We start from the raw sequence: 23530 nt of genomic DNA on the forward strand, positions 1-23530 counted from the left end.
AACTGGATTCTCCTCATCCCACCACCACCTGCAGCAGCAGAACTCAGCACCACCTGCAGCAGCATCACCACCATCACCACCATCACCACCATCACCCTGCTGCTGTCAGCTGAGAGCTGACGAACCAGGAGCCACACGAGGGAGTGGCGCGAGGAGGCAGCGCACGCGAGCACACGAGCGCCTTTTCTGATTGGCTGGAAGGCACTGGTACCCATCTCTGTCAAGTCAGACACAATCACCTCGAGTGTGACCAGACGTGGCGCCTTCAAAATAAAAGTCTATTTTCAACTGCACTCGCCTAACTTGAAACAACGTCAGCATTTCAAATCTACTAAAGGTGTTTCTAAAGACGTACTTGTTGTTAGCGATAGTGGTTGTGTTTATTTATTACAAATGTTGACCAGAAAACGTAACAACCCTCGGACTTGTTGTGATGACAGGTTGTGGCCGTGACCGGAAACGCTGTGTAGTATTTGGTGTGGCTTTACCATTTCCAGAGAAAGAGGAAAGGATGTGATCAGAGCCTCTCTCTCTCTCTCTCTGTCTCTCTCTGTGTCTCTCTCTCTCTCTCTGTCTGTCTCTCTCTCTCTCTCTCTCTCTCCTGTCTCTCTCTCTCTCTCTCTCTCTCTCTCTCTCTCTCTCCTTCTCTCTCTCTCTCTCGCGTCTCTCTCCTCTCTCTCTCTCTCTCTCCTTCTCTCTCCTTCTCTCTATATCTCTTCTCTCTCTCTCTCTCTCTCTCTTCTTCTGTGTCTCTCTCTTCTCTCTCTCTCTCCCTGTCTCTCTCTCTCTCTTCTATCTCTGTCTCTCTCTTCTCTCTCTCTCTCTCTCTCTGTGTCTCTCTCTCTCTCTCTCTCTGTGTCTCTCTCTTCTTCTTCCCTGTCTCTCTCTCTCTCTCTCTCTTCTGTCTCTCTCTCTCTCTCTCTTCTCTCCTGTCTCTCTCTCTTCTCTCCCTGTCTCTCTCTCTCTCTCTCTCTCTCTCTCTCTCTCCTCTCTCTGTGTCTCTCTGTCTCCTGTCTCTCTATCCCTCTCTCTCTCTCTCTCTCTCTCTCTCTATCTCTCTTCCCTGTCGCTCTCTCTCTCTCTCTCTCTCCTCTCTGTATCTCTCTCTCTGTCTCTCTCTCTCTCTCTCTCTCTCTCTCCCTGTGTCTCCCTCTCTCTCTCTCTCTCTCTCCTAGTCTCTCTCTCTCTCTCTCTCTCTCTGTCTCTCTCTCTCTCTCTCTCTCCCTCTCTCTCTCTCTCTCTCTCTCTCTCTCTGTCTCTGTGTCTCTCTCTCTCTGGTGCCTCATCGGCCACTTTGCTCGCTCCGTTGTTTGTTTGTGTCCTCTTGCCCTTTACCGTCGAAATGGAGCGAGGTGGGAATTAGCGGGCGGACGCCTCCTCGACCTCTCAGCCGTATCTTTGGAGAATGATCCACCGGCAGGTCCTTTTATCCCAGGTAGGTCGTCTCCATTGTTGGTGATGTAGCCTATCATATCATACGAGACTCCGGCAGCGGCCCAGCGCTCCGCTGCCCGCAGAGCGATGCGTGTCATCATCTGTCAGTGCGGTAAATCCCTTCAAAACACCCCGTGGTTGAGTGGGATCTGGTTCCCAACATATGGTCGTGTGTTGTTCTTCCTCATATATGGAGCACATAACCCCCCAAGAAGCACTTGAGTATCATTGTTGTGTAGAGGTGGTTCAACTCGCTGCCAGACGCGGTTCCACCGTAGCCTCATTTTCTTTCGCTGCTAGCAAACCACACCATTGCTCCAAGTTGGTTTTATACGAGATTAAAATAACTAAACAGAGGTATTGTGAGCTATTTTGCGTGCGCCGAATCACATTGCGGGTACGTATGTGAGAATTCATTGAGTTGCCTTGTATATACATTTTCCACATTTGCCAGTTAGCAACAGACCATTAAATTAATTAATTTCCTAAATGGTGTTTGGTGCTGTACACGTCACGGCCCTATAACATCGCCCTGGATTAGGGATTTACCATGAGTGTTAATATCAGCAGAGGCTTTCCCTTCCTTCTTTGTTTGGGGATCCCCATCCTCAGAATCCTCTTAAATAAATACTGGAGCGACACACAATGGTTGTATTATTTCGTTTTTTTGGTGTTTTGGTGACATGTAAATAAGAAAACTGAAATGTAAATATTGTGACCTAGAACTGGTGACCATCAGGAGACAGACCATCTAGATCTAACAGCAGCATACATATGATGCTGTGATATATCAACATATGAACTGATTCCATAGCAACTGTGTGATACTAGGTCAAAAGAGCCACAATTTGACATTGACATTTTTTTTCTTGATGAGTGAGTCATCCTGTACTGAAGATGCACCACTGTGATGTCTTTGCCTCACCAGCTTATCAGACAGATGTAGACCCAGTTGACAGGAATCTTGTTTTCTGTCTTAATGTCACACTTTGAAATGTAAATATGCACTTTCTGCACTTTGTTCTAAGGCACAAGTGCTGGGAATAATGGTTATTTAAATTTTTGATTAATCTGCAGAGCACATATTTAGCTAGTGAAATGAAATTCCCATTTCCCAGAGCTCAAGGTGACACTTTTTTTTACTAGCAAAGGTTTCATATTTTTGTTTTAAGTACAACTGCAAAAATTATTAATTAACTTATTGAATAGCTGGTTCAGTTTTTACTTAAATAGGATTATTGCACTGAGCATATCAGAGAATAACTCCATGTTTTACTTTGTAGTATGCTGTTAGTGCAGAATCTGCTAGAAGCTGCTCCAGAGTAAAAGTTTTAACTGGGAACACGAGAAGCCTTTGCAAGAAAAGTGTTCGACTTTTTTCACTCCTCTTTGGCACAGTATGATTTTTCTACTTTTCGAAACCCCCCCAGGTACTTACTGCAGTCTGAGGGAACATGAAAGCTCCAACAAGCAAAATGAAAGCAAACAGCAGTCACACTCTACTTTTGCTGTTTTCCCTTCTTCATCCAGTTTCTCATAAAGTCTTGGGGCGGCAGTAGCTCAGTTGGTAGAGCAGTCATCTATAAACCCCAGGGTTACTGGTTCGATTGCTGGTTCCTCAATAGAGTATGTTATTATCAATGATGAATATATGATCACAGTAGACTGGTGGTCAAACAGAAAGTCTAATTAGTTGATCAAATCATTTCCAACAAAAGTTGCAGATTTTTAATAAATACTTTTTTCAAGCAAAAATGTCAAACATTGACTTGTTCCAGCTTTTTATTTACCTTGTAATGTGTATTTAAATTTACAGTGCACATTGGCACTTGCTTGTGTGTGGAGGCCCAGATATTTGTGTCTTTCCTGATCTACTGCCTCTTTCTTCTGTCTCCTCTTTTCTTTCCTCCCTCCCGTGCACTGCCTCTCTTCCTGTCTATTAAGGGAACACACTTAAGCACTCAGCTTGGAAACCTCTGTGAACCAGCATATTTTTTCACTCCTGTTTCATAACTGCCAAAACAGTTACATACTACAGTCCAAAGGAGGCACCCCCTCATTCATTGAAAAAGGTTTTTTTTTAGCCAGCCCTTTTTAAGATAAGTGTACAGGACACAGTTTAGTCTGTACATTTTTGTGCCAGCAAAAAATTGTGCTCATACTCCTTCTGAGAAATTAAATAAAACATTTAGGCGTCCGCACCCTGTTAATGTCCAAATGACTCCAAAGCAAGTTTGTTTTGCACAAATATAAAAATCATTATTGTTTCACTATTTACAAGCTTTCTCTCGTGAAGTTATCATGTCAGATAAATTGTGATAACTATTTGAAAATTCGAGATGTCCTTTACAAATTAAGAACAAAACCACTTTGACACTTATGTTGGGCTGCATGAATATAATTTTACTATATAGTTTTACATTGCATGAATATAATTTTACTATATAGTTTTACAAAAATACTTCAAACATATATTTTTTTATACATTTTGTTCACACAAAACTGTTGTAATAGTTTGATTCATATCCTGATCAGATGTGACATCTGGATCTGTGGCCTCCTCTTCAAACCCAAGAGGAAACCTAACCATTTTAGTGGAAGATATAACAGCTAGGAACCCACTGATACCCAGGGGCTTGGGCAGAAATGTAGAGATTGTTTCGGGTAGGGTTCAGTCAGGCAGGTCAAACTTTAGGCTATGCATAGTTGCAGTTCAACCAATAGACGACTGTAGCACTGTTCATACACAGCCGATCAGGATTAACTAATTTTATTTAGCTTGCTTTTAACAGTAACCTTGCCACTTCATGCTGCTTCTCCTAAGTGAATTAGGTAGTTCTGAATGTGTGCATTCTTAATGTTGGCCTGCTACACCTCAAACTCTACTATTACACTTTGCATGTGTGTACTTGTTTGTGGGTGTGTGACACGGGTTCCCCTTGTTTCACACTAGCCCCAATCAGCTGTGTAGAAAACACTTGTTTTTGTTGGTTACACTTTGCTTCAGCAGTGGTGCTCTCCAGATCCACTATTTCTGGAGTCATTTAACAGGAAGAGCACAGACACATTCTTGGAGAAGCTGCTGATTGCTTTCATCATATGGTGCTGTATATAGAATTTGTATTGATTTACAGCATGTTGCCTTGTGCTGAGATGTCCGGTAGACAACTTCAAGCACAGAGAGAGAATCTTCTTGATTTATGTTGGATGAGCTAATAAGAGATAAAATGCTAGCAGGTGTGGTAGTTTGAAGTTTAACAAGTCATACTGTAGTAGTTGTTTTTAGATGTGCTGTATGTACTGTATGGCACCGTCTCAGTGTCTTGTGGAGGACACTGTAATATTGTATCAGTCAGTAGGTCTGAGTAAGCGCCCCCAGACTGAAGAGACAGCCATGTTTTCATCTGCTTCCTTTTGCATTAATGTATTTTCTGAGTCCTTGGAAACACTAATGAATTTTCCAAGATGAAGACAAGAAGTCCTACAGATCTGAGCAACTCGTTGGACGTTAGATCAGCCCAGGGATAGTGTGAAAGTCAAAAAGATGAAAATTGCATTACTCTGTTTTCTTACTGCATCGCCACATTTTACTGTAAGATATGCCAAATTATTTAGCAACCCCTTGTTAATTTACACATCCAGCAGTTACAGAACAACTTTATCATTCAGTTATTTATGTGTCCTTTTGATAAATGTTAATCACATTTTCATTCAACTCAGTTAAGTAACTAACCCTTTAGCTACTAAATGTTTTTAGAGTATAGGGAGACATTGAGCTACTGTCATTGTGCACGCTAGGGAATGTAAATGCTTTATATGCCATTGTTTTCAATATCACATATATCATTGATATTGCAAAGTAACATTTTTTACCATGTACAAATGTTTATTAGTGTTATTGCGCATGGTGTCATATGGTACACTTCTGCTGTTTGTGAATATATGGAGCAGAACTGGCATTTTAGAATGTATTCAGTTTAATGTAGACATGGTCCAGAGCTGAGGGGAGCTGCAGGTTGAGGGTTTAAGTGGTGGTCACATTGCTTTTGCAAGGTTATTTCATACATAGATTCAAACATTGATTACAGTCATGCAAAGCAAGGACTTGATGAGTCATATCACTAAATCTCATTTTAAAGAAAAGGATACTTTACTGAATCCCTGCTAATATTCTCTTTAGCAAGTTGGACTTTCCACTGCAGCAATTCAAACCACCTGACCATCCATAAATTAGGGGTGGGAGTCTTTCGGAAAATAACATTTCAAAATGATTCTTGGTTCCACAAACAGAAAGGAGGACATTGTATTTTGGCTCTTACTCCAGTGCACCATGTACCAATCACTGATTCCTCTCCTTTGTCCACTGATCTGCAAATTAATCTTAACTGACAGTTAAGCTAACTGGCCCTGATGAGGATCATTAGCAGAAAAGAAGCTGAATAATAAGGTGTGTGAGACTATGCTGCTTAATTATTTAAGATATATATTTCAAAGTTATTCATTTCACTTACATATATTTACATTGCTTTGGACAGTTATGAAATGAACATGAAATTGGTAATTGAACTTTTTGTTTTTTTTACCCACCACTACCATAAATGCTCACAAATACTGTTGAGATGCTGTTTCTGTTGCTGTGTGTAGGTCATTAGATGCTGATGCTGTGTCTGATCCGTGCTGTGTATCTCTGTTTTCCATGTTTCTGTGTGAAGGTCACTGTGTCTGTTTCTTTGTTTCTGATTGTACGTCCATCTGTGCTCTTTCAAAATGATTCATATTTTTATCTCCCAAAGATGAAGTATGAAGGTATGTTGATCTTGCTGCACACAGATGCCATACTTGAGTTTCACCTGCTGCATTCACTCTGCTCTCTGCTTTTTTTTGTTCTGTGGTTTGTAACATGGCACCCTTCTCCCACTTCCCTCAGGTTTTGGTCTACTTTGGGTTGACTGGTCATTATGCTGATGCAGCTCTGTAGTATCAAGGTCAGTGCCCCCAACCCCTCTCCCAATCGCCGCCACTGTCACCCATCACATTCTTATTTGCCTGCTTACTGCCACCAGCATCTGTGGGATTCAACTATTCTGTGATTTTCACAAAATACTGTATAAAGTTTGTTCTTACATTCATTCTTAGTATTTCTTACATAAATAAAAAAAAAGAACATACTGATATCACCTTAGGTTGAATCTATAATGATTAGCTTTTTCAAAATATTCAAATCACATGGTGACACAAGCGAATGTTTTAGCTAGTGCTAGAATGTGCTGTGCGTGCAGATAAGACTTTCCTCATCACCAACTGCATGCTTAAAGAGCACCAGCATTTAGACCGATCCGTCAAGGCTGGCTGATTTGTGCCCTGAAGCGCCTTTCTAACTGGAGCATTTTCACATCTGATTTAAGATCTCAGGGTGGAAAACACTCTGCATTTGGAGTTGCTGGTAATGATACTGCATCTTGCAGTGATCACAGCATCCATACTGAACAGACACTGAAGTCTTGGTGGTTCACGCTGCACCTGTAAAAAGGTTTGAAAAGGTTCTGAAGTTCAGGTTTGCACTTCAGGGTTGTGCTGTCTTTAGCTGAAACCAATATTACAGAATTCTTTGTTCAAGGTTTCTTATTACTTGTGATGTGGACAAAATAATTGAAACACTCTTCAGTAACGTGTAATCCACATTAATTATGGTCTTAAAATGACAGTATTAGTTGGTCGCTGAACCAGTTTTGCTGTCAATAAAATCAACAAAATCATCATGTTTCTGATGAGCAGTTTCACTGTCTCATTGTTCTTCTTAATTTTATTATACAGTGACCCCTACAGAATGAAAACAGAAGGGTTTTAGTACCAGTGGAGGAAGTATTCACATACTTTACTTTAGTAAAAGTATTAATATCACACTGCAACAGTACTATGTTACTGTACAAGTAAAATCCTGCATTGAAAATGTTAAGTAAAAGTATTATCAAGACAATGTACTTGTAGTTTTAAAAATTACTAAGCAGAAAATCTACTTTTACTTCAGTGCCAAAAAGGAACTGAACATTTGAGATGTTGAAGAATTACTAAAAATCACAAGCCTTAAAACTGTAGTACGTTGATTTGTGGACACCTGTACAGGTTTCCGATGCAGTTCCCTGACAATTTTGCTGACATGTACTGGCCAGTCATCGTAAACCTGTAGAAGGGTAGTTAATAACACAAGGATGCAACAGAAGAAGAGCAATTCTTTTCTGTTTACAGCGCAGCCAAACTAACTGGCCTGACTTTGTTCATCACATCATAGTGTTTTAAAGCATCTGATAAAATGTAAATGTTATTTTAATACAGATATATGCCTGTACTGGATTCATATGAATCCCTTTTCTTTGGATACACACTGATGCTTCAATAAGCTCTGTCCTCCACACTGATTGCTGCAGTTCCTGTCAAGCATTCTACTCTAACACAGCACATATGTATTTTATAAAAATAGATGTGGCAGATGTCCCGCTAAATTTTTTTTTTTCTAAAAACTGAAATGACAGCTGTGTGTAGAAGAATTTGTTTATTCTAGTTAGCCAGCTAAAACAGTGAGTTGGCCACATTTGCAGCTGAATCACTTTAAAACAGAAATATTTGTAAGCTGGCTGTGTGATATGAGGCAGATGCTTCATGTTCTAAATCGTGAACACTTTGAAAACAAGGACTCATCAATGAGTCTAGCCAAATGCTATCTCTGGCATCAGATTTGAATTTAAAATGTGAATTTCCCCAAATTTCTCTAAAGCCTTGGTATAGTAGCATCTTAGCCCTCACTGCAGTGGATATGTCAGTCTAGAACGCAGTTCATATTTCTCTAACTCTAATCTGCAATTGCTAGAGTACTTATTTATCAAGTTTTACTCATCCAACTAGTGGTGTTGTACTTTAACTAGTTTATGTGCTTACCCTAACAGCTTAGCAGTTTGTCAGATAAAAACTTAAACTAACATTTATTTTCGCTCTTGTGCAGCTGCAAACAACACACACACTGCTTCATTATATGGACAACGCTTGCTAGATTTTCTCCTTACGGTTGTTCTTCACTGTTTAAGGAAGAAGTTGTGATCTCCTAGTTTTTATCTCCCATGCAAAAGTCATCGTCAAGCAGTAACATTGAAACCTATTGCAGAGAGAGACAATTACACTGTTGTTGAAAAAGATGTCAAGAATTTGGTTTAGGATACTCATAACTGTAGGATTATAACTTGACCGTGTTTATCACATTTTGTGGATTAAAAAAAAAAGAGGACACATGCTATTAATGAATAACAGCCATTGCAGTGTTTGTTGTCATATAGTATGAACATGTTGTTAGTCACCAACTATGACCCAGAAATGGTTGAGCCCCGTGTACATCTTACAAAGAACTCAAGCATGAAACAGCTCTAGAATGAACTTTTGAGACAGGCCATCAAAACGGCTTAAATTTAACACAGTTTTAAAAAAGAAAGCATCTCAGAGGGCTAATGGCGTTGTCTGGTGTACCAGATATCTGCTCCATGCATGTTCTTTTTGTGTTTATGGGTGTTTGCATCAGTGTGACTCATTGTCATTGCTCTTTATACTGTACACCGACTGCAAGACCGCACTGACTGTATTTTCTTTTAGCACTGTTTTCATAACTATGTCATTATTACACTAAAAGAAACACATATCAACATTCTGTCATTGTGACTAACTGGAAATTATACTGTATTTCTGTGTTCAATATATCCATCATAGACCAAAATACACAATGACTTTGTGCGATTTCCACGGCAGATACAGAGGATAAAGTTCAACAAATAACTGCAAAGACCTAATTTTAAAAGTTGCTTTGTGTAAGATATCTTCTACTTTACTAAAAGTCTATTCTCAGTGTGTGTGTATGAGAGATCTCAGGTTTCCACAGTGCACTTAGGGTAATTTCATATCTTACTAACTAGTTATGATCTCCCAACATCATTTTGTTAAAGTAAAATATAAAGTGAAGGTAGCAGCTGTAGTGTGTGCAAAACACACAGGAACATGCTTCAAAGGTGGGGTAAATACAAAATAATAATGTACAGGACATGGTCTGTGTCTGTTAGCAGGATGTCAGCCACTGATCCCCTGAAACACATTTCAGTTTATTAGGACTTTTATTCTTTAAAGTGTCTTTAAAATATTAGCATAACATTGTAATTGTTTTTACCAAATATATCTTATGAAGTCAGCAGATATGTCAAATTATTTAACATGTTTGCCCTCTAAGAAGTCTACTAGTGGTAACTCTAGTGGTAACTCAAATTATTGCTCCATGTATAAGTTTTATTAGGTTTATAGAAGGCCTTGATCTCTAGTGTGTGTGTGTGTGTGTGTGTGTGTGTGTGTGTGTGTGTGTGTGTGTTGATTGCTTTTGACTGTTTGCTCACCTACTGCTCTTTACACTTCCTGGACTTGGAGTCAGTCACTTGTGGAGCTTCTGTTTATATAATACTTAGTATTTTTCCAGACAGTGACTGTGGGAAAGAGTTACATTACTAAGACCCCATAGAATACACAATGTTTTGGTTAAGTTTTACATGACTTGACTGACTACATGACAGCAGGTGTGTTAGCATAGTTTACAGTCACAAGAACATTGTGTGTCTACAGAAAGCACATGCTTGAGGTTATTGCTGCCAAATGTGGTTCAGCAAAGTGAACATGGCATTTGTGGAGGAATGTGGAATGTGTACTCTGCTGCTGGCTACTTATTGCACAAACTGCGGAAAGAGCAATTTCAGTTCACTATTTCCAGTTTCTTTCTGAATATATGCAGATGTGTTTACCTAGAACCTGGTCCAGTTGACAGTTATTTTGAGTAGAAGTTAACCCAAACAGATGGAGTCATGCTTTCCCATGCTGGTTCATGTTATAGTGCCCCCGGTGGTAACACTCAGACTTCAGCTTGGGTTGTGTTAGGAGTTTTCAAGAGGCATGATCACGAATGCAAGAATGTGCAAAACAAACACAAAATAACTCAAAGTTTTTCTTCCTTATGTCCCTAGAGAACCCTCTTCTTTTCCTTCATAGGTCCAGTTCAATATATTATATATATTGATACCAGCAGTGAGTAATTGTAAACAATAGTCTCTGTTGTTTTGCTTATCACAACTTTGGAAAAGTACAAATCATTTTTATAGAAAATCTTAGTGGAATACAAAATCCTCATTTGTTCTATTAGAAACCAATGGCATTCAGGTACACATGACTTTACCCATGTCTCTATAGTGCTGGAAAGCTATCACTGATGTGCAAGCAGAAACTTTAGAAATAGACCATATTAGCTTAGCTTAAGTTTTACACATAAAGGTAATGTTTAACATAATAAATCTTTATAAAAATAAAGTTGCAGGATAACTGTGGAATACTGAAGTATTACTGGTGAACTCAGATCTGTGTTCCAGGATAACAATGTCCTTCAACCACAGGGGAAATCCAATTCACAGCACGATAATGGCTGCAACTAGAGTTGTGTATAATACTGTTAATTCACCTGATGAAAAGCAACACTGCTGCTTGACTCTTTGTAGATCTGTTCAAGAGTTTTGATGTTTATACAGTACTAAATAATTGTTGGTTCATACCGCTCAAAGAGACAGAGTTTCAAATGTACTAATATTGATATTTGCTACTCAGATATCAATATTAGGTCTGCAGCTTTTGATTCTGTGCACAAATAATGTTTATTTTCCAACTGTAATGCACATGTTTATGCACCATCATCTGTACCATCACTGTAAACCAGGCCTCCCTGCACCCACCTGTTGAATTTTAAATCTTGTTTTGAACTTGAAAAAGACAAAGTGCATTTTACAAGTTTATGATCCTCTGTTGTTCCCAGTCCATGCTATATGTGCTGATAGAATCCATACAGTCCATTAGATAGTTCTACTAAACTTGTGTTGAAAACCTGCTGTTGCTTCTGTGAACAGAATCCAAAAGGTTGGATGGTCATCACCAGCACCTAGAAAACATCAGGATACCTTTTCTTCATCTCTAAGCTGATGAGATATTTAGCGACCTCAGAGTTACTAATCATGACATTCCATCACAACAGAAACTGGCTTTAAAATGGAAATGGTTTCCAGTACTGCCCTTTTTCCTACTAAAAATCTGCTGAAAGTGCCTTGGGAGGGGATATATTTCAGTGTTCATATGGGTACACAGCTTTTGTTTAAAGCCTACCTTTTAAACTAAATGGTTAGGTTTACCATAGAGAGGACAAAACTAGCTAACCGTACAAGAAATATTGTAATTTTATATAATGACATGTTCTTTGTTCTCTGTTCCGTTTATTAAATTAACATTTTCTGTTTTGCTCTGCATTTTGTTGCAGAACTTGTACCAGAATCGCTTTCTGGGCCTGGCGGCCATGGCCTCCCCAACGCGCAGTAGCCAGACCCGCCAGCGCTGTAAGGATGGAGTTCGTCACAGCTATGGCCCAGAGACCTGCGCTATTAATGGTCTGAACCAGGAGGCCTTTATGTTGGGGCTGCCACGGTCTACCAGTGACACAGATCTAGTCTCCCCAGATGCCCGATCCACCCTTACCATCAGCTCCTCTTACTACACCATAGGACAGTCTGAAGACCTGGTGATCACATGGGACATCAAGGAGGAAGTGGATGCTGGAGACTGGATTGGAATGTATCTACTGGGTAAATAACATTTAGAGTCATCAGTTAATCTAATGTGTGAATTGTGAGAGAAACGAGATTACCCCAAGGAAACCCATGCAGGCGCAGTTAGTACACACAGAAAAGCCACAGCTGGCCATCAGGTTTGAAACTATGACCTTTTAGGTATAGTGCTGGTCACTAATTGACATGACAAAATGAAATATAATATTATTATTAAGTAAAGTTTTGAACTCCCAGCCTCATCGCATCTGCGGTAGTGCTACATTACTACATTAGGCAGACTAAGAATTACAAAAGAAGGTCCACCCCACCACCCAAACTATGCATTGAATGTGTTTTTTTGTCTCAATCAAGCTGTCGTTACTAATCTTAAAATATCTTAAGGCCTCTGGAATTTTCTTTTGAGCATTTGTATAAAATTGCAATAAACTTGAGGACTGTATTACCAATGCTTTGGCATTGGTATTTATGCATGCTTAGTTTAGAAACTTGTGTTTAAGTGATTGTTTTTTTATATACACTGCTCAAAAAAATAAAGGGAACACTAAAATAACAACCTAGATTTGACTGAATTAAATATTCTTATTAAATACTTTGTTGTTTTCGTAGATGAATGTGCTGACAACAAAATTACACAAAAATGATAAATGGAAATCAAATTTATTAACCCATGGAGGTCTGGATTTGAAGTCACTCAAAATTGAAGTGGAAAAACACACTACAGGCTGATCCAACTTTGATGTAATCTCCTTTAAACAAGTCAAAATGAGGCTCAGTAGTGTGTGTGGCCTCCACGTGCCTGTATGACCTCCCTACAACGCCTGGGCATGCTCCTGATGAGGTGGCGGATGGTCTCCTGAGGGATCTCCTCCTAGACCTGCACTAAAGCATCCGCGAACTCCTGGACAGTCTGTGGTGCAACGTGGTGTTGGAGGATAGCACGAGACATGATGTCCCAGATGTGCTCAATTGGATTCAGGTCTGGGGAACGGACGGGCCAGTCCATAGCATCAATGCCTTCGTCTTGCAGGAACTGCTGACACACTCCATCCACATGGAGGTCTAGCATTGTCTTGCATGAGGAGGAACCCAAGGCCAACCAAGCCAGGATATGATCTTACAAGGTGTCTGAGGATCTCATCTCGGTACCTAATGGCAGTCAGGCTACCTCTGACGAGCACGTGGAGGGCTGTGCGGCCCTCCTAAGAAATGCCACCCAACACCGTTACTGACCCACTGCCAAACCGGTCATGATGGAGGATGTTGCAGGCAGCAAAACGCTCTCCATGGCGTCTCCAGACTCTGTCACATCTGTCACATGTGCTCAGTGTGAACCTGCTTTCATCTGTGAAGAGCACAGGGCGCCAGTGGCGAATTTGGCAATCTTGGTGTTTTCTGGCAAATGCCAAACATCCTGCACGGTGTTAGGCTGTAAGCACAACCCCCACCTGTGGACGTTGGGCCCTCACACCACCCTCATGGAGTCTGTTTCTGACCGTTTGAGCAGACACATGCACATTTGTGGCCTGCTGGAGGTCATTTTGCAGGGCTCTGGCAGTGCTCCTCCTGTTCCTCCTTGGAGGTGGAGGTAGTGGTTCTGCTGCTGGGTTGTTGCTCTCCTACGGCCTACTCCACGTCTCCTGATATACTGGCCTGTCTCCTGGTAGCGCATCCATGCTCTGGACACTAAGCTGACAGACACAGCAAACCTTCTTGCCACAGCTCACATTGATGTGCCATCCTAGATGAGCTGCACTACCTGAGCCACTTGTGTGGGTTGTAGACTCCGTCTCATGCTACCACTAGAGTGAAAGAACCACTAGCATTCAAAAGTGACCAAAACATCAGCCAGAAAGCACAGGAACTGAGAACTGGTCTGTGGTCACTACCTGCAGAACCACTCCTTTATTGGGGGTGTCTTGCTAATTGCCTATAATTTCCACCTGTTGTCCTTTTCATTTGCACAACAGCATGTGAAATTGATTGTCAGTCAGTGTTGCTTCCTAAGTGGGCAGTTTGATTACACAGAATTGTGATTTACTTGGAGTAACATTGTGTTCTTTATTTTTTTGAGCAGTGTAATTAGTGTTTGAGATTATTTTCTCAAATTAAGTCATTTGCTGTTTACGGACCTGAATGCATTGGTAGTGAATCTGCAAATAAAACATGAAAGGGCCCTCCAATGACAGTTCTTCTAGTAGAATGAAAAAACTGTTTATGTTACAGGGCGGAAACAAACTTAAAAAAAAAATCTACTACAAACTTTAAAGATTTTTTGAGAGTTGAAGTAAAAATGTGGCTTCATTAGTTTCATGTTTCATCTCTCTTTCCAGATGAGACTTTGTCTGAGAACTTTCTGGACTACAAGAACCGGGGAATCAGTGGTTCTCATAAGGGGCAGATAGTTTGGAAAATTGACTCCAGCTCCCACTTCAGTGACTGTAAGTAACCAAAAAATCTCTTTTGAAAACAGGAATAGGTTTCAAGTTAATGTCTTCCATAAATAGCTTTGATTGTACTGTATCAAAGGATTAAACCATTTCAAATGCAGTCTGTTATGTCATTGTACGCTTAGTTAAAAAGCTATTAATCAAACCATTTGTGCATTTGTATACATTCAGGTCCCATTTTCCTGCACAAAGAGGCTGTAAATGTTTTAATAACTAAAGACTAGATTAAATATCTCTGTGCAGACCTTTGCAAACATCAGCTAAAACAGTAGCTGAAAGCAACAAGCACTAAAACACAATACTGTTTACAAGGTTGTGTTCACACTGACTTTGACATGGACAGTATGTAACTGTAACCGTCATTTGAACTCTAAAGTGATGTCATTCTTTGTTATATACATGCTACATGGACCCACCTAACGAAATAAAACTCTAATAGCAGGTCATGCAGCAAATTGGTTAAAGGGGCTAGGATTGCAGTACGCTCACTACTTAAAACAATTAAAATGATATGAACAAAATATATATTGAGATTTCTGTCTGTACCAACTAACCTTTACAACAAAGAGTTATGGATATTGCTGTAGCAGCAAGTGGCGTCTCTGGAAAAGTAACAGGGTGGCCTACAGAAACACATCACAGTGACAGCGTTTGCAGGAAGACGGTCTGTAATGATGCACAGTTGTTTCATTAAGAGGTATAGGGCTTTGTGTGTATGATTGAGAGCTTGTGGATATGCACATGAAATGGATTAAATTCATCAGCATTTACCAGCAATAATGACAACCTTACTGGTTGTTCTTCAGAAAGATATCAGGCTTTACTGTATTTCTCCAAAAACACTTTTAGGTTAGGTTATAATCCTACTCACCTAAACACTGAAAATACACATTTTCATAAACAGTATTCAGTGGAAATGAGAGAGGTTGCTCAACTACATAGACAGCCATTGACCATCATTACCTAGTCATATCACCCTAAAATCAGTAGAAATGGGCTGGGTGTTACTTTCCCACTAATATAATCTCTAACAAAAGTTGACTTGTGAGTGTGACCTTACCTTTTTTTTCAACCTACAGTAGTGTACCATATCTTGCTATACATCTTTTACTTCAGCCATTTTGAATGACATGCAATCTGTATTTGAAATATAAAACTCTTTCTGAATCCATCTAGTAATGGAATAGATGCTTTGTCATCTAGTGTTGATGTCCCTGTGCTGTAGTTCTTACAAAATAATCACCTCGAACAACTAGAAGTAGTTAAACAAGCTGTAGTTAGGCCTGTAATACAAATTCAAGCTATACATTTAGTTCTCTAAATTTTGTCACCAGCTTGTACAGTTATTGGATCTTTTGAGCAAAGTGCTGAGTCTCTTCTAAAGGGTTTCCTCTGTATTTGTCCTCTTGTTAGAGGGGACTTCAACCGATCACTGTTTTGCCTGCTTCTCCCTCATGTGCACAGTTCATTCAGCCAGCTTGCATCCAGTATGGCTGAGTGTTTACGCTCTTCTTGTCAGAACATCTCAGTGTGTCTAGCCAAAGGAGTCAAAAAACATTACTATGACCTTAATCTGCTCAATCTGCTCATGTGTCCAGAGTATTTAGCATTTTTGCTCTACTTTCTGTTTTTTTTCTCTCCTGTAATAGACTGTATACTCGCAGGATTGATAAACGTCCCAATCAGCCATCACTAATTACTGCACATACAGTATACTAAAATATTCCACTAAACTGTAGCTCTAATTTCTTCATTAACAATGAAATTTTTAATGGATTGAACTAAATATAAATATGAAATATTATGTAGTAGTCATTAATTAAGTGTTGTACAAATGTACAAATTAAAAGTATCACTTAGTTTTTTAAATGTTTTAAAAGTCACACAGGGCATAGCAGATGTTTTCAATTTAAAATTGCCTGTGTGGTTCACTATGTGCTGTGCTGATGAATAATTGATGATTTAGATTTAGACAACCCAGAACTAATGATGACTTCTTTAGTTCTGGGTTGTCTTTAATAGTAACCATGTCTTATGCCATGTAATATTCGGTGCTTGTAAAATTAAACTAATATTTTGCTTCATTGTCTCTCTGCCATTCTATGTTCTTCAGCTGAGACCCAGGTCTGCTTCAGATACTATCATGGTGTTACTGGAGCACTGAGGGCTACTACACCCAGCGTAACCATCAAGAAGGGCCCTGCACCTGTGAGTCTCATCCCTCCTCTCAGCTTTATTTTTTAAACTTCTGACACTTTCTCTCTACTTACAGGGCTCAAAGAATAAGCTTTTTGTTGGTAACAAATCCCATAAATAGACTGAAACCAAGAATGATTTGCATCTACTAATCATAAAACCCTATTTTCATCATGTTTGTGACACAGGCCTCAACTGTTGTCACAGCTTCTTGAGATTAACTCCTTTAAGGGGCAGGACACTATGTTTTTTGTTGGCATTGCTTCACTAGCTTTAGAATAAAGTTCTTTGAGAAATTGTGCAGTATGGATAGTTGTAGAATTTGGTACTGTAGATTTTCATTCATTTACATACAATATTATATACAAGTTGAAAATCACCAGTCTCACTCAATGTCTGGCCTCTGAGTGTAATAAGCAATCCAGCATTTCTTCACTTGAGTCAGTCATATCAATCAAATGTAGTATTGAGGAGGCTACTTTGTAATTGTACACCATGGTACAAGCTACTCTTGAGGTTTAGCTTTACCTACAGTTCTGAACACTACAGAAGTCAATGATTATATGCAGTGAGACTACTTCACCTTACAAAATCCTAGATAACAAATCCCAAGTCTCCTGTGACATCATTATCGTTTTCTGGAATAGGTACCTTCTGGTTTGACTGCCTGTTTTTTTAATTGCATCAATAATTCTGAATCAACTTTTATATACTGTAGAATCTTTGAAATCATTATTCTGGTTATACCATTGTCTTTTCACAGTTTTTAATAAGGATGCATTTTTTTGTCATCAATTAAGACACATATCTGAAGCACCTTGTGCCGTGCCCTTTTTTTTTCACTGTGAGAGTCCAACCAGCATTTTTTGTTATTAAGCAGACTTAGACATACTTCCCAGTTTTTAGTTGGAAGCTTTTCATAACACTTTATATTTTATTATACTAATAATAGTATATTTTAGTAAAACAAAACAAAACAAAACAAAAAAAGCATGTAGTGGAGTCACACTGAGACTCTCTTTAGACAAATTATTGTGTGATGTATTGCAGCATTTCTGAATGTTTTATGCTCTTGGTCGTGCCACCCCACTATATAGTGGAAGTAAAAAGCTTTCTTCTGGAGATCTGATGTGGTTAGAGAGATAGTCACTCTGCCCTAAGGCTGCTGAAGGAGAGAACATGATGCAAAGATACTGCACAACATGACAAGGATAGGCGCAAGCCAGTATTATAAAGGAGTTGTAGCAGCTATTGTAAATAGGTTCTTGTCCTGCTCACCAACCTGCAGTAGTGGCTGTGATACACAGCGCATGGATGTAAATAAGATACTTTTATCATATTGCTGCAGTTTGCATTAACAAATACACTCAGTCAAATCCAAACAAACATCATAGCTGAATTTTGGAGAACAAAAAGATGAACAAAGCAAAGATTTCCTGGAGAGACAAGTTGACTGCAAACACTACAAAAAGACCTGGAGGTTAATTAACTTTGGAAAGCAAATCTACCTAGGTATCTCTACAGTTTTGGAGCATAAATAGAAAATGCTGTATCTCCCACATTACTTAAAGGGAGATGTTTGGAGAACAGATCGCATATTACAATGTTGGGCTTTAAAAGCGTGACCAAATATAATGGAGCAAACCGATGAGCCAAGACCTACTAATACTGACCAAACACAACGACTACTCTTTGACCTAATGCACATTTAAAACATTTTTGAAACCTATTCTCAATCTAGCATGGCAACAAACAGCATGCCATGCTAGACAGTGTTCCGCCTAGGAGCCTCTGCTAGCTGGAGCTTTGCTTTTTAACCATACTCCTCTGCCTGTGCGGCCATCTCTACAGCATCGTCTCATGGAACTGTCAGTTCCACAAAATACGTATACTTTTACCCACATATAACTCTTGGTACCAACTTTTCTTACTTCCTGCTGTGAATATGAGAAATTCTCACATTAACTAATAATAAAAAAAAAATAGTACAAGTACCACATCTTTCTCAGTCTATCAGTTGTCAGTGCCCTTCTAAAGCATCTATCAGTCAGACCCTGAGGGCGTCCAGCTGGGTGATTGGATTTCCATATTTACCTTTCCATTCTGCTGCTGTGGGCCCCTAGAAATGCTGATGGGCCCAGAACCTGATCTGCACTTGCTTCCTGAGCACAAAGGAATAAAAATAACCGCCATAGAAAGAGAGACAGAGAGAGAGGGAGGAAGAGTGGAGACAGTAGGAGACAGAATGCAGTCCAGGTAAGTCATTTAGATTTTTAGAGGCAAGAGGGAGAAAGCACCAGGTCAAACTGCTGGAGGCCAACATGCAAGGAGAGAAGAAAGAGGAGAAAGACAAGAAAAGAGAAAATGGACAGACAAGAAGGCAGTGGAGCAAGAGCTGTGTGTTTTAACTGCTGTTTACTCTAGCCAGTCAGAACTGTCAGATGCTGCAGACAGAAGACACAACATTTGTGTATGTGTGTGATGGACGGCATGTGTCTCCAGCTGGGACTGCTGTCTCCCAGTCATCCTGAGAGGAGGAGCAGAAGGAGGACAAGGCTCAGCTGGATAGCTTGGGTAACCATAGGTTTTAGCATTGTCTATGTTTTTCTCTTTTCTTACACATACGCTTGTGACAACTTATTCTGTGATCTTTCCTTTCCCTTTTTCTCTTGTGTCAGATTACGTCACCGACACACTGAATTGTCTAGCTGAACCTCAGCAGTAAATGACACAAAAGAAAACACAGTGGGTTGATATTTACTAGTAAAATGGAAATAGCTCAGCATTTTGAAAATTCAGATTTTTAGCTTTGTGCCACACATACTACAGTATATACTGTAGCCAGACAGGCAGCACATGGGCTAATGACTGAACTGCATTTTTTCAGATTTAAAAACAAGATACAGCTTTAAAGGTGTTGTTAAGAGTGTTTTTCTTAACTTCTAGATTTTAATTAAAAGCTGCACAGTAGGGCTGCACAATTTAGTGAAACATTATTATTGTGATTATTGTCATTTACACTTAAACCTACAAACAACCAATACCTCTTGTTTAGGGTGCAGATCATTTTCTGAAGTCACTCACACACACTTGCTAACGGTGTACAGAACATGCACATCATCCTTCTTGCCAAATGGCATGTGGCAATGCTTTCAAACACTCTCCAATTGCATTTTGTTGCCTTTTTACTAGTCAGGACTTCCAATGTCATACATTCATAGTATGACATGGAAGTCCTGACTTCCATTTCCTGAATTCTATTTCCTGACTTCCATGAGAATTTCTATTCTCTGTTCTGATACAAATTTCTCTTGATTCTCTGCTCAGTGTCACTCGATAACAGAGGTCTAATTTTGGGCACCACTTCAGGGTCGGGCTATTCTGTGGTATGCATATTCTATGGTAAACTTCTTCTGTTTGATAATTTTGGAGGCCACTGTACTTATGGGGACCTTCAGTGCAGCAGAAACCTTTGCAGCCTTTCCCAGATCTGGCAGACAGTTTCTTTGACCTTGTGGTTTTTGGTTTCTGATACAGTATGCATTGTTAACTGTGAGGCCTTCTATAAAGTTTTTAGAGTAATTTAACACAGGTGAGCTCCAATCATGGTGTAGGAACATTTAGCAACAATCAAGAGAAATTTGCACTTGAAATTTGCACCTGAGCTAAATTTTAAGTTGTTGCAAAGGGTCTCATTACTGTGCTAATGTGATATTTTAGTTGTGGCATTTTCATACATGCAAAGGTTTCTTGAATTCTGTCTTCACTTTGTCATTAAGGGCTACTGAGTGAAAAGAATGCATTTGAATAATTGTAGTATCTGGCGGCAATATAACAAAATTTAAATAAGTGAAGGAGGTCTCAATGCTTTGTGAATGCTCTGTAATTGAATTGCAACCTTTTGTAGTTATAATTTCACAGGTTGATGTTACAACTGTGGTTAGATTAATTGTGCAGAACTACTGCAGGATGAAGAAATTGTGTCAATGAGAATTCATACAACATCTCTGAATCTGTTTTAGTTGTGTTTTTTTTTAACACCAAAAATGACCCATTAAATCCATAACTATACCCATTTAATAGCTGTAGCTCATCTTGTGGAAGTCAGAATCAGGAACACAGTAGTAGGAAAACATTTGATCAAAGACTGTCGATTCATCTTTATATGTGAATGACACTATTGGGTGGTGAACAAAATACCCATTAATAAGTGTTAATAATGCTTCTAATTTCATGAAGGCATGTCTCATCCAGTCTTTCCAAATAGGCTCTATCTAATAGTGATGTATATTGTGATATATTTCACCACTTTGAAAAGTTGGTATTTGTGATTTTAACTTAATGAGATTATGTCTGAACTGATTTAGAGTTCTCCAGATGTCATAGAGTACCAGGTGCAAGATGACTACTGAGTGACTGACATTAGATTATGGTATTTGACAAACTACCCCCACCAGACCTGCTCTCAACACTGCACATGCACTAGACGAAAAAAACAGATATTCATTTTGTGTACGTACTGTTAATTTCAAATTCCTATTCATGTTAAGCAATAGTACACACTGTTCCTTGTCAGCTTTGTTGTTCAGTCTGTGTGTAAAACTCTGGCTGTAGCATCGATAGAACTGTTTCTGCATCTGCAGTCTGCATCCGTGTCTGTCCAAGGACAAGTAGAAGTCACGAACTGGCCTTCAGATCACTCTTCATCGTAGTATTCACCAGTTGAAATTAAAATACCTTAAACACTGAGTGTATCTGACGTGTAATCAGATGTGGATATACTTTGTAAATATAGGCCGTCTCTTTCGGTCTCTTCATCTTTGGGGAAAGCCAGCTTTCATTGTGTAAAATATATTTCATCATACATTATTTATGATTCTTGCAACACTTAAAGGATGCTCGTAAATTATATATTCCATTCCTTTTTTTATTTTTAGAGCCTGGGTATTTGGTCTCCCTTGTATCTTGCAATAGGTGGTAGATTATAGAAATTGTGATGCAGATGGATGAAGTTGTCATTTGGTTTAACTGTGAGATTAGAATTGCTGAGGAGAAGGAGCTGGCACTTTTCTCTCTGACTGTGCTCAGCAAGGCAGATTAGCATCTCATTAAAATGAATTGGTCCAAACATCTGTCATTTCCTTTATCCATTCATCTTGTTGTTTTCACTGCTTCTTTTTTTATTCCTATGCCAGTTGCATAAGCATTCAGACCTGACATAGAGTTTTGTGAGGAAATGCTACAGTATTTTGGAAGTGTACGGCACACAGGCTCTTTTTGTTCCTATAATGGCTACCCAGACATAACTGTGCTGCTTTTTGAGATTGGTCTAGTCTGAAAGTTAATTTACTCCCAGCTAAGCAGAAATCACTGTGTTCACTTTACTCTTTATATTGTCTGTTACATTACATATTTTGTCATAAACTAAAGTATTGGACAAAGTGAAACTTGATAATTAGGATAATGAGTTAAGGGATCGCCAAAAAAAAAACAAATCCTGAAAGAGGACAGTAATGTCATCAACCAATAGTTGGAACCAAAATATCTAATATATGTTCAATATCTTGTGGTTTTACAGAAAAAATGAGAGGGATCTGGGAGAGGGTAAAAATTACTGAATGGGTTTACAGAATTGGGAGTCTATCCAATAGCTGTCAACACATTTATTGCAAAAACACAGAAGCCAACTTTTTTAGTGTGGAAGTCTGAAAACAGCTTAGTGATTTGTTTGATAATTAGCTGATGCTGCATAACATAATATCGTTGGCACACCTGAAAAATGTGGTTACCAGGACAGCATTATTTGAGTTATATACAATAGGTGAAACAAGGGTATTTATATTGTTCTTTTAAGAATCAGTTTCTAAAAGATTTACAAATTTGGGAATTTTAATTAGTTTAATTTTAATAGATGAAAATTCCGATAAATTATTATTTAAATTTAGTTATCAGGGATGTTTTCTGGCCTCAATCGTGGTTTGAGTCCTCAGCTCTGGCAACTATGCTGAGTCTGATCTGATACCAATGTTCATTAGTGACAGCTGAGAACCTGCTGCCGTTTGTCATTTGTAATCAGCACTGACAAATAATATAAAGCTGCTAACTAAATGTTTGTACACTGTCATTATATTTGCCAATAGGTAATAGTGCTAGAGGGGTAGAGAATCTACAATGTTTGCCTAATACTGTTTTTTACAACTGGATTTTTCTGGAACTGAAAACTAATAGAAAAGCTATAGAATTAAGGAAGTTGGAGTATTTTTATGTTGATATAATTTATATATTATGATGTAATTTATTAATCCCCTTGGGTAAATTCATCTGGACAAGAGCTGCATATAAGGTGCAAATGGTCTTGTCCGGGGACACTTTGACATATGGCCAGAAGGAAACAGGAGATAAACCCTTAACTGTACAGCTCATGACCAACTGCTTAACCAACCAATGACAAAATGAAACCCCAGTCTCTTATGTGGCAGACAAAGCACTAGCCACTATACTAATGAGCTCTGGATAGCTTACAGTGCCCATTTTACGATTATGTACAATTGTATGATTTAGATTATAGTGAGCAAAAAGTCTGTGCGAACAGACCCTCTCAGAAACAACTGGTGTTGCATCACACACCCCCATAACTCTGCAATACATCATTTCAAGCACAAACTTTGAATGAACCACTCGGGCAGCGGCTTCTACAAAACCAGAAAATGTAAAAAAGGACATGTGGTGTGTGTCTAAATGCACCATAGAGTCACATAAATGTTCAAAGGTACTATG

General features: G+C 39.0%; 1 protein-coding gene across 1 annotated transcript in view; it reads left to right on the plus strand.

Annotated features, from left to right (window-relative positions):
* The first annotated feature begins 1290 nt into the window (after nt 1–1290).
* LOC113164843 (E3 ubiquitin-protein ligase HECW1) overlaps nt 1291–23530 on the plus strand; it is a 51215-nt gene continuing 28975 nt past the window's right edge. Inside the window, exons 1-4 of the mRNA XM_026364358.1 lie at nt 1291–1435; nt 11804–12125; nt 14441–14548; nt 16671–16765. Of these exons, the coding sequence (XP_026220143.1) occupies nt 1406–1435; nt 11804–12125; nt 14441–14548; nt 16671–16765 (555 nt within the window). The 5' untranslated portion in view covers nt 1291–1405. The remainder of the gene's footprint in view (nt 1436–11803; nt 12126–14440; nt 14549–16670; nt 16766–23530) is intronic.

Source organism: Anabas testudineus, chromosome 2 (assembly GCF_900324465.2).
Source record: "Anabas testudineus chromosome 2, fAnaTes1.2, whole genome shotgun sequence".
Lineage (NCBI taxonomy): Eukaryota > Metazoa > Chordata > Actinopteri > Anabantiformes > Anabantidae > Anabas > Anabas testudineus.